Source organism: Alosa sapidissima, chromosome 20 (genome assembly GCF_018492685.1).
Source record: "Alosa sapidissima isolate fAloSap1 chromosome 20, fAloSap1.pri, whole genome shotgun sequence".
NCBI lineage: Eukaryota > Metazoa > Chordata > Actinopteri > Clupeiformes > Clupeidae > Alosa > Alosa sapidissima.
In genome coordinates this window covers 18,176,724-18,189,072 of record NC_055976.1, presented here as the reverse complement: position 1 = coordinate 18,189,072, position 12,349 = coordinate 18,176,724, and the positions used below count along the sequence as shown (strand labels likewise).

At 44.5% G+C, this 12,349-nt stretch overlaps 1 protein-coding gene across 2 annotated transcripts in view; it reads right to left on the bottom strand.

Moving 5' to 3' along the window:
* LOC121694719 (insulin-like growth factor 1 receptor) overlaps window positions 1–10,303 on the bottom strand; it is a 78,334-nt gene extending 68,031 nt beyond the window's left edge. Inside the window, exons 1-2 of one of the 2 annotated variants that reach the window (XM_042075010.1) lie at window positions 8,978–10,303; window positions 1,992–2,531 (exon numbers count right to left, since the gene is read on the bottom strand). In XM_042075010.1, the coding sequence (XP_041930944.1) occupies window positions 1,992–2,531; window positions 8,978–9,071 (634 nt within the window). In that variant the 5' untranslated portion in view covers window positions 9,072–10,303. The remainder of the gene's footprint in view (window positions 1–1,991; window positions 2,532–8,977) is intronic. The other variant, XM_042075009.1, reaches the window with a different exon arrangement.
* Window positions 10,304–12,349: the final 2,046 nt, after the last annotated feature.

The window sequence follows — 12,349 nt, the reverse complement described above, 5'->3', positions numbered from 1 at the left end:
CATCTGGCAACCGCACACAAACAACTCCAAGCCCAGGGCAGTAAACAGCCTGCAGAGGCATGAGAATACTATTCCACTCCACTGCTCTACTCTCTCTCTCTCTCTCTCTCTCTCTCCCTCTTACACACACACACACACAGGCCAGCCAAGCACTGCTCAACCAGATGACTGCGTACGTGTACGTGTGTGTGTGTGTGTGTGTGTGTGTGTGTGTGTGAGTGAGAGAGAGAGATTGTTTTATCTGTAACACTGGCTTTGGCAACACTGTATTCAAACGGTCATGCTAATAAAGCTCCTTTGAATTGAATTGAATTGAATTGAATTGAGAAAGGGAGCAAGAGAGAGAGAGAGATTGTAGATCTGTATGTGTGAGTGACTGTGAATGTGTGTGTGAGCGAGACATGGTCAAAGATAGTGAGCATCCAAGTCTGTGTGTGTGTGTGTATGGGAGAGTGAGTGAGTGAGTGAGTGAGAAAGAGGAGCATACATTTCTTCTGAGTCGTTTACATTCTTCTCCAATAGGAATTCCCCTTCCTCGCATCCAACACAAGCTAGTCCTACAACCCCCAGGCTCCTCTTCTCTCAGTCCCAAAGCTAGCTACACAACACAGGTAACGCTAGCCACTCCCAGTCCCAAAGCTATACCCTCAGCTAGCTACACAACACAGGTAACGCTAGACGCTCCCCAGTTCCAAAGCTATACATTCAGCTAGTTACACAACACAGGTAACGCTAGACGCTCCCCAGTTCCAAAGCTATACATTCAGCTAGCTACACAACACAGGTAACGTTACAGGATACCCAGATTGCCATATAGTTGCAGAAGAGCAAATTATACACTGGACTATCTCCAGAGCCAGCTAGCACGACAACACCGGCGAGGGTTTAACTCACTTGCCATAAGCCAACACAAATAAAGCACACGGTTAAGGATAAGCCCACAGCAGCCTAACTACACCAGTCAGGTAAGAATAAAGGCTGAGGCTCCTGTCCAAAACACACCACAAGCCAACCTTAGGGGGTCCAGCCCAGTCAGCTAGCAGCACCTCACAGATGAGGTCATAGACTCCAGTCAATAAAACACCATATGCCAGACTAAGGTCCTGCTAACACCACAGCCAGCTAGCAGAGCACAGGCAAGACTAATCAATTAAAAAAAAAAACAAGGGTCAAGCTAAGAGGTTCAGGCTAACATAAAGGCCAGCTAACTATATGACGCAGGTATAAAAGTCAAAGGCTGCTGCCCATTTAACTCTCCACAAGTCAGCTACCAAAACATCAGCAGCTGAGAAATTTAGGTTTTGTCAAGAATGTTTCTAAATGCAGCGAGACAATGCAATTCTAATGAAACCGTGAACAGTCTGCTACTGTTGGTGAGGGCTGGGAAATGGCACAGCTGGTACATATCTGTACTGCACAGGGGACACATTGGGTTCAGTAAGCAGCAATCACTTGAGTCATAGGTTAAGTCTGTACTAGTAGACACAACAAGATACCTAGACACTAGACTCCAACACACAGATAAACACCACACACACACACAAACACTCGCACACCCACACACAGCTCAGCAGGGCCAGCGGGTGACTAGACAGACTCAGCACAAGTACCTCTGCCAGCTAACGTGCATCAAGACCTTCACACCAGAAACAACAAGCCAGCCAGACACAGACACACACACACACACAGAGACAGTCTCTCTCTCTCTCTCTCTCTCTCTGGCACAACGTCTGCCCTTTGCCTTGGAACAGGCTCGCAAACTGATACCGGATACAAGCAGTTTCAAAAGAGCCTTGGAGATCCCAGACTCTCCACCTCCACACCCATCCAAAAAGGCTACTTTCCTTATCCTCACAAACACCCAGCAAGGCCTACCGCCTCTGCGCTGCATCCCTAGATAAACCTCTCTGGCAGGAGCCTGGATTTGCCCCTGAAAAAGCAGGGTTTCCTGCGTGCCAGGCCCAGAGGAGAGAGCCTTGAGGGCTGCTTACCCTTCTGGCAGTGGCTGGAGGTCCAGCATCGGCCGGTCTTGACGCACTGCTGCTGGTCCTCGACGACACCCGGGCAGACGTTGCCGCACTCCTTGGCCTGCTTGTTGCCGGCGATGAAGTTGTTGCCCGTATCCATGATGAGCGACCAGTCCACCGAGTCCAGGTAGCACAGCTCAGCGTTCTTCTCGATCCGGATGGCGCCGCGCGTGATGTTCCGCAGGTTGTACAAGCCGATGTCCTTGAGGCTGGTCATCTCGAAGATGACCAGCGCATAGTTGTAGAAGAGGTTGTGCCCGCGGATGACGGTCAGGTTGGGAAAGAGCGTGCTGAGGCTGTCCAAGCCGGCCACGCGGAACAGAAGCAGGTAGTCAGTGATGACGGTGAGCTTAGGGAAGCTAAGCGTGCGGAAGATCTCCTGGTTGACGCCGCCATTCTTGTCGCCGATGAGCAGGATCTGCAGGTAGCCCTCCACCACCGTGCAGTTCTCCAGTCGGCTGAAGTCCGAGAAGTCGTTTCCGATGTCGATGCTCGGGCCACATACTGAGAAGAGGAGAAGGAAAGGAGGGATAAATGAATGAATGAAAGGAAAGAGAGATGGAGGGATAGAAATATAGTGAAAAACAAAATTTAAAAAAAAATGCATAAGGAAGGAAAGAAGGGGGGAGAGAGAGAGAGAGTGTAGGGGAAGAGAGGGACAGAAAGGGGGGGGGGAATGAATAAACACATTGGCATACAGGAGAAAAACAGGACAGTGGAGTGGAAAGAAAAAAGACAAATTGGAGCTTATTAAAAACAAACAGCCACAATGCAATGCCTTCATATGTACATGTGCTAACCCGTGTCAACCACACGTTATTACAACCCTGCCTGCCAAATTATAAGCCTACATGAGAACACACGCAGCTATTACAACAACGTACGATCAAACACGTCACACACATTTACTTAAGCGCTTTCGTCTACGTGTTTGATATTGTTGTCGATGTCGTAAGAGACGGATTACTCATTATGCCTCAGTGCACCGGCACATTTTTATTCCAACAAGCTAAACTTTGGCCTACAAACAGCAGAAATAGGACATCAATGAAAAACAACAGTGTGGCCAGAAAGACATCTTACTATTGGGGGAAAACACAGACATACAACAATGAGATAATGGAATATGAAACTTCACTTAAAGTGGTTGAAAGTATAGCACTCTCACACAACACACACACACACACACACACACACACAGCGTGGCACGCCTAGCCTTTTAGATGTTTTGAACAAGGGATTAGCGTACTAAACACAAGGAAAAGTCAGCAGTGTTGAGAGCGGTCCTGGTGCGGCAGGCCACTATTGTGAGGAGCCTGTCCCATAGCGCTGTGTAACGACCCCTTCTCTTGACCATAGTCAAGATCATAGCTCCAGGTAAACCAGTGGAAATTTCCACTTTAAACAAAAGCCCACACATGCATGATGACACCCATATTGCTTCTGAGGTTTGAGCTTTGACAAGTCAGCTAATCACAGTTAAGACACTTTCATTCAAGAAACTCATTCAATTATAGTTTTATTTAGCATTATGTGCTATATACTATAGTATTATATTGTAATGTATAACAGCTATTCATTCTTAGTAGAGCATGTGCTCAGAAGTATTGAACCTAAAGCCTTGTGGTTAGCATGCTGTTCTACCAGTTTAGCCTAATAATAACAATCCTGTCCTAGTTTGTTAGTTATTGTTTTTATTGTGGCAACTGTACAGCCAAGGCCAGCGAGCGCACGCTATGTTTTTCACCCAGTCTAGACGAGTGCACTGCACCTGCTCTTCTATTGGCTGAGAGGGGCCCCAAGACGAGTGGCCAGTCTGCTGGCGTCAGTATGAGTGTGTGTGTGTTTGTGTGTGTGTGAGAGAGGGGGGGGGGGGGAGGAGAGAGAGAGAGAGAGAAAGAGAAAGAAAGAAAGAAAGAAAGAAAGAAAGAAAGAGAGAGAGAGAGAGAGAGAGAGAGAGAGAGAGAGAGAGAGAGAGAAAGAAAGAAAGAAAGAAAGAAAGAAAGAAAGAAAGAAAGAAAGAAAGAAAGAAAGACAGAGAGAAAGAAAGAAAGAAAGAAAGAAAGAAAGAAAGAAAGAGAGAGAGAGAGAGAGACGAGAGAGAGAGAGAGAGAGAAAGAAAGAAAGAAAGAAAGAAAGAAAGAAAGAAAGAAAGGGGAGAGGGAGAGGGAGAGAGAGAGAGTGTGTGTGTGTTTGAGTCAGCATCAGTGTCTGGCGCCCACACCTGCATGGCTAATGCTGAGTGAGCAGGTAGCTAATGCTGGGGCAGACGGAGAGGACAGAAGGAAGAAACAGAGAGGAACGGAGGAGAAGAGAGGAGTGAGGGGAGAAGAGATGAGGAAGAAAAGAGAGTAGAGAGAGGAGGAATAGAGAGAGGAAGAAGAAAAGAGAGTAGAGAGAGGAGTAAAGAGAAGAGGAGTGAGGGAGGAGAGAGGAGGATGAAGAGAGGGGAGAAAAGAGGAAGAGGAAGAGAGAGAGAGAGGAGTAGAGAGAAGAGAGGAGGAAGAAAAGAGAGTAGAGAGAGGAGGAGTGAGGGGAGAGAGGAGTGAGAAAGGAGTAGAGAGGAGAGAGGAGGAGTGAGGGTAGAGAGGAGTGAGGGGAGAAAGAGAGAAGAGTGAGAAAGGAGTAGAGAGGAGAGAGGAGGAGTGAGGGGAGAAGAGAGAAGAGTGAGAAAGGAGTAGAGAGAGAGGAGAAAGAGAAGATTGGCGTAGGGAGAGGAGAGAAAGGATCTGAGAGACAGCTGGCATGAGAGCAATAGAGAAGCAAAGTGGGAAGAGGAGAGAAGTAGAGTGGAAGTAAAGAGGGAAGAGAGAAGGAAGACAGGTGAGGAGAGGGAGGCACAGGAAAAGAAAAAAGGAGAAGAGGAAAAGAAGAGAGGAGAAGAAAAAGGAGAGAACAAGAGGAAAAGAAGAGGCATCTGCTCTGCCTATACACTAACACATAAGACCAAAGATCAGCAGACTTTGGACACCGATTTGGTCCAGATTCTGCTAGCAAGGCTGTGTGTGTGTGTGTGTGTGTGTGGAGCCAGACTGCAGTCCAGACCACTGCTTTCACAACACTCTCTGGAGCAGTCATAGATGCATCACAACAATCTAATATTAGCGCGCAGCGGTGGCCGTCTGAGGCCTAGAACTGCTACTATGGAGGCTTTCCACAGCATGCGTGTGCATGTGTGTGTTAATTTGAGTGTGTGAGAGGGAGAGGGAGAGAGAGTGAGAGTGAGGAGAGAGAGTGTGTCAGACAGAGAGAGGACTTCACCCAATTACTGTTGCATTTTATAGCAGCACACACACACAAACACTCAATGACGAGCGGCGCGTTGGCGATGATAAAGCGGGTGAAGGTGAGGTACGCCAGGGGGTGAACAGAGAAGAGCCAAGCTGCATATTCTCCATCTGTAATCGTGCGACACCACTGTCATCGACATGCCGACACAGTCACCGAGAGTCTCTGCAGTCTCTCAAAACGTCTCCTAAAACCTTAAAACACACACACACACACACACACCCCTAATTATATCCTGGCAGCCTCTCTGCTGGCAGACGCTGTGATACTCTAGAAATCACCTGACTGGCAGGAAGACATCACAGCCGTATTGGAGCCGCATCAGAGCCAAAGTCGTCAGATGTCTGGGACAGATCTTGACAGAGCAGCTAATCTGAAGGGCAGCTAACATAGCAGCATGAAAGGAGGGACGGACACACACACACACACACACACTCCAACACTGGATAAATCTGTGGATAAACATTTGCAGCTGGACAATGCAAGCTGCAAAATGTAAACTATGAAAAGTAAAATGTAACGCAGGGAAGAGGATCATCTGTTTCTGGGACACCACACACTTTATAGACCTGCTCCTATTTGCACCACACACACACACACACACACGCACAGAAATGCTTTTCATCACCTCTTACATTCTTTCAAGCTCACACACAAAAACACATCACCTCCCCTCCTCTCAAACACACAAACACAAACACACACACACACACACACACACACACACACACACACAACTCTCAGGCTTCACAGTCCTCTCAGCCCTGAGTAAACACACCTATCAGTATTGCTGTTATGGTCCTCTCCAATTCCTGTTTACGTTTGATAACCTCTCTCCATGACCTTCTCGTACTCGACCCTGGCTCGACTCGTCCGTGCCTACATCCAGATAGGAACAGCACTAAGCCCTGAAGCACAAAAACACATCAAGCGATATCTCTCCAGAGCGGCACACTAGCCACAGCAGCACGCAAAACTTCGGGTGCACCTGTGACGACTGACCGACAGACACCTTTTACTGGTGTCAGGTGACTGCGGGGGACTGATAAGACCACAGAGGCTATGGGTGTAGCGTGTTTGAGTTGCCATGGCTGTGTGGGTTTGGGTGGGGGCAACTTAAAGTCACAGGGGCAGAGAGGGCAGACAGCCTCCCCCCCCCAACCCCCTAAAGAGGCATGGCATTCAATAACAGAAACCGGATAGCATACTTTTCACAGATGAGTGGGGGAAGGAGAGAAAGATGAAATGGAGAGAGGAAATGGTAAGAAAAGCAAAAATACAGTGAGAGATAGACCGAAAGAACACACAAGAGAGGGAGCAAGACAGAGACTTCTTCAGCTACACATGGTGTGAATTGTTTACTTTCAGGCACTCACTGGGCTGAATGGTAATTGGGCTTATCCACTTCCAGCAAGCCAGCTCAGGACAGAACAACAGCAGAGAGAGAGAGAGAGAGAGAGAGAGAGAGAGAGAGAGAGAGAGAGAGAGAGAGAGAGAGAGAGAGAGAGAGAGAGAGAGAGAGAGAGAGAGAGATGTCTGACAGACAGGAAGAGCCTCGACCATAGAGATGCACACCAGAAGGGAAGAGTGCACACAGAAGTGGAGAAAGTGTATCAAGAGAGAGAGACGAATAGAGAGTGAGAGATAGAGTGTGAATCAGAGAGAGAGAGAAAGAGTGAAAGTACATGTCTGTACGTGACAGCATGAAGTGAAGAATAACACCATCATCATGTCTGAAAAGATGTGGCTCTGTTACGCTGTCTATGTGTATGACTAACTCTGCATGCATGCAAGTGTGTGTGTGTGTGTGTGGACGTACTCGGAGGCTGAGAGAAAATTGAACCGAGAAGACGACCTCGTTTGGTCAAGCAGCATTGCGACCGCCGGCCTTAGGCCTGAAACCCAGCGAAGCACACCTCACAAACTCCTCACTCTTTCCAGCAACAGAACCGGGTCTGTTTAACAAGTGGAGGTGTTTTCACTTGGCTATTTTAAAACGCACAGCGTCTCTGCAGCACCAGATGAGCAGGCCTAGTCCGAGGAGTTTTGTTTGCAGTTTACTTGGAAACATGGAAATTTTGTGATGAGGTCTAAAAAAACAAGCAGGAAAGCAACACTGCTCCTCATCTTCTGACAAAATTGTTTAGCAAATCAAAACAGTCAAACACACACACACTCATAAGATTCATAGGTGGGTGACTTAGAAGTCATTTTTTGTGGACTTTCAAGGACTTTTAGGCACAGAGTCCAAATGTGATTCTAATCTTTAAGTGAATGTCTTCTGCTTCCATTTCCATATATAGTTAAAGAATATTTCTGACAACCTCCTTCACCTCAACACTACTAAATTATCAGCCACGATACAAGGTGATGCAGTTCAAGTGAGTGGCTGCATCTCAATGCTTCCATTCCGGACAGGCACTATTGTAAAGAACCAGACATTACGTCTCTAGCAACACAATGAGCAGTTCAGAATGGATGGCCACACACGCACGCAACGATGTTTAGAGGCAACAACAAACTTTTGACGGAGTAGAAATTGTCTCTAAAAGGACAATTGTTTGCAACAGGTGACCTTTCCATGACATGATGATTGCAAAGTGGCAAATAGGCAAACAGTGGGGAAAAGCATGTCACTGTAAACCAGCATTAGTCCAGTAAACCTTATGAACTCAAGGTTTGCAGCAAGGTTTTTGATAGCAGGAGCTTATGTTTCCTTGCTGCAGTAAGGAGGCATCTTTCGTTGGTGTCCAGTACCACTACACTACTTAAAACTGGGGTGTTGCATTTTTAACACTGGCCTCATAGTTATGCATGTCAAATCTGTGATTTTCAGGTTCCCTGAAAATATGCTTAATATCATCAACCAACCAACGCTGAGCACAAACTTGTCAAACAATGATTGGGTTTTTCAATGATCTGGGAAAAAAAGGGTGCAAGATTGTCTATGTCTTTATGCTTGCCGTGGTGAAAGTAAACAGGCTGAGAAGTCTAAATGGAATTTGGCCAAGTTATAATAGTGATTACCATACCTCATCCCGCATGTTCGAGTGACTCCGTTAACTTATGATTGTATTTCATATCTACTTCAAAATAAGCGCAACCATCAGCTTAATTTCACGTTCAGCCAGTTGCAGGACAAACTGCACTAGAAAACCAAACGTACACCCCTTCACAAACTGCAGGGAGAGTAGTAACCTACCCACTGATAAATTGATGTTTATAAGATAAAGCCGACATGCGAGCCTTTCGACCAATGCCATCTAGTTCATTTAAAGACTGGCTATATTACAACATTTAGTCTTTCACCTATTTTAGTGATTGAATTCCTTATCACTAATATGGAAGTTAAACGTTATGAGAAATTGACATTGGTTACGTTTCTAATAAAAAAAATAAAAAAATAAAAAAGCTTCCATTGTGTGATTGCTGGTGATGGTGACCAAGTTTACAGTGACATTTCGTGTGCAAGTACAATATTAAGTTTTCAGGAGAACTGGATTTTAGTTGATCAATTTAAGTTCAGTGTAACCGTTTAATTGGTCTTTCCCATAATAAACACAGCGTGAATAGCCACAAGCAATTGATCAAGAAAGTCCATCGCTTCACAAGCGTAACTAACTAAATAATCTTGGGGACAAAACGTTGAAGTTACCACTTACTTTTTCCATTTGTGGGCCCGAGGTAGATTGTTGAGAGGGACAGCAGCAGACCATAAAACAAGGTCAAATAATTTCTTCGTTTACTAGACCTCATTCCTGTAAGCAAGTGCGGTCCTAGCAAAACAAAATATGTCTTTAATGCCTTGCAACTGTTTTCACTAAGCAAAATAAGCGTAGATAGCCTGGTCGGCGGCTACCTAGCTTGCGGTTGTTGTACACAGTCCTGAAAAAAAAAGCTAGCTCTGCTAGCAAAATTCTGGTTTTCCAGCAATGCTTGGTTGTTCAGACAGTTATCCAGCGGGTTACGTCTAATGGCTCCTTGATAATTTAACTTTATCAGCGAAAATAATTCGTTGAGGAGCTAGATAACCAATAATAATACTTTAAATGCAAACTAGAGCACTAACATTAGTTAACCATCCAACAAACTGCTAGCTAGCCTTTTGGCGTGCGGTGGAATTTCTCGGGAGTCTGTTGTTGGGGAGATCTCAAGCCAGTTAGCCTGTTAGCTACGCTAGGTTTTTTTCGGCATGGGACATGTGAATATCAATGGTATTCGAATGTCTTCACAAATCGTGCAGTCCATATACCCATGTGTGCATAAGCGCCTAAAAAAACAGGCTGTATATTCCAATCTTTTGATTATCCGCATCTTCATATTCCATTTCTTTAAAAAATAATAATGGAGGGGCACACTCTTCGTTCAGCTGCACGGTGTTCCTCCTCGATGCTGCTTGAGAAGACTAGCTGGCTAGCTAGCTGGCGTGTGTTGGTAGGTCAGACGGGGACGACATTGTGCAGAAGAGGCTTTGAGCATCATATGCAGAACGGCATTCCAATAGATAACGTTAATTTTATTTTTAAAAATCAATCGTTTCTCTTTAAGGACCAATCCTGGATGCTGTTTGTACCAAAATATTCACCGCAGAAATCGTTTCATCAACTGCAGACCGCTTTTCTTCCTCCCACCCTCTTTTACCAGCCTCGCCGTCTGAGAATTTTTAATTCTAACGTTAAGGTTAGCAACGTAGTTTTAGCTGTCCCAAACAACACAGACCACCAGGTTGTAAACGTTTCTCCGGAAAGGTTGCTCCAGTATTGAATATCATAGTCATAAAAGCTTGTAGATGCCTTTCTTCGCTCTCATAGTCGATGGTGTGCATACGCGTGTAAACGTAGCGGCTCCGCGGCGCGTCTGCTCTGGAATCAGCGCTGTAAACAGGGCTCGTTTTTTTCCTCACACTCACTCATAGTGAGCTACGTTTGAAAACGATGCGCGGAAAATACGGAGTGGATTTTTCAAGCAGTGGGATTTCCTTGACATTCTGGTGTAGAGGAATGCGCCCGGTTTCTGACGAAACGATCCCTGTTTCCGCCACGTAATTAAACTTGCTTGTAGTAGCCTAGCAGGGGCCTCAACTTTCTGGTTTTATACCGTAACTCATGGAAGTACACCTAGCTACGTTCCACGTTATACGCCATACGTTCATAGTTGGCCCTGCTGCTGACCTTCACCGCTGCTGTTTATATTGTAGGCCTTCTATTTTATTGGTGAAGACAATTTTCATGCCTGACACGACAATAAAGTCTATTCATTCATTCATTCATTCATTTATTTATTATTTTAAATATTATATGTTAAAATATAAACACTGGCCTAATTCTTCCCAAGCAAATATTCTTAATAACACAACTGTCTCTGTAATCGTCTCAGGCCTATGAGCATCTTGGACTTGAAATGTAGGCAATGTAAGAAATAAATTGCAGTTTGCTGTAGCCTAAATATCAAAATATATAGCCTATTTCTTACTGTTTATCACTGTTCCAAATCCCTTGCAGTGAATACATATAACTTCAGTTTTTTGCGTTGCTCTTCTTTAGTAAACACAGATATCATGATGTATCATAGATTAATATTTTTCAATTAATCGAATATTGCAGAATCGCTAAATTGTAATATAGGCCTATTGTGGGAAAAGTAGCCTATCATGACAGTATTGATTTACTCTGCAATTCCCACCCCTAAACAAGATTAATTTATATTAATTGATATTTTCTAATGCTGTTAGTAACAAATATAATGATGGGCAAGAATGTTATAACTGTGTGTTAACAATGTTACAATCATGAAGATGGTGTAGAGTAATTTTTTTCATCAAAGGTCTTCATTATCACACTGATAAAATGAGGTATCCAAATAACCATTCATATAGGCATATACAGCCATGAATATATCCCAAAAATACATCAACAAAATGAGAAAGGAGAGGGTGAGTCCTGCGTTGGGTCAAAATTTAAAAAGATCAGGTGCTCTTCAAGCGCGGACAACAGAAGTTATAAGGCAAAATGTGACTGTCCTATATGTAAGATATGTAGGCTCTGAGGCAGTCAAAGAATCCGAGGCACACCAATCAAGTATAAGTTAAAAATCCTTTATTCTAGAATAGAATATAGAATCTTTATTGTCATTGCATATCGATATACAATTACATTTTAGTGCTTCTTCGGCCAGTGCATAGCAGATAAAAAGAAAACAGTAAAACAGGAATAAATTAATTAAATAAATCCTTGCACCATTTATGTAAATGTGTGCTAATAAATTAAACTAACTAAACTAAACTAAACTAGAGAAATAAGCAATATACACATAATTTACCATTATAGCGCACACACACTTTATGAGCTCAGGGACCTGATGGCCCAGGGAAAGAAACTGTTTATATGTCTATTTGTCCTGCTCTTGAGGCACATCTCCTGCCAGAGGGCAGAACAGTGCTGTCCTGGGTGTGAGGGGTCGGCAGTGATTGCCCTATAGCTCTCCTGAGACACCGCATGCGGTGTCTTCTAGCGAGGGTAGGACTGCTAGTGATACTGTATGTTGTGCCATCTTTATGACCCTCTGCAGGTTCTTTCTGTCCGCCACAGTGCAGTTGGCATACCAAGCCGTAATGCAGTACATAAGGACACTCTCGGTAGTGTTGCGGTAAAAAGCCACTAACAGTTTCTCCTCCAGATGCATCCTTCTGAGTATCCTAGGAGGTGGAGTCGCTGTCTGGCCTTTTTTACCACCACTTTTTCAATGGATACACCTATATGTTTCAACTCATAAGAGTCTTCATCAACATAGTGTCGCAAACCTTTTTTTTTACCCAATTTACCCAATAAGTTTATTTTATTTATTATTTTTAATTGATCTACCATGTTCCAAACGTAAGGGTTTTAGATGTTTCCACGGGTGATAAACATATAGGTTAGACAGTGCGGCACCTGCACTTTGCATTGACACACACACACAGATAGAGAGAGAAAGAGAGGGAGAGAGAGAGAAAGAGAGGGAGAGAAAAAGAGAGGGATAGAGAGAGATAGAGGAGA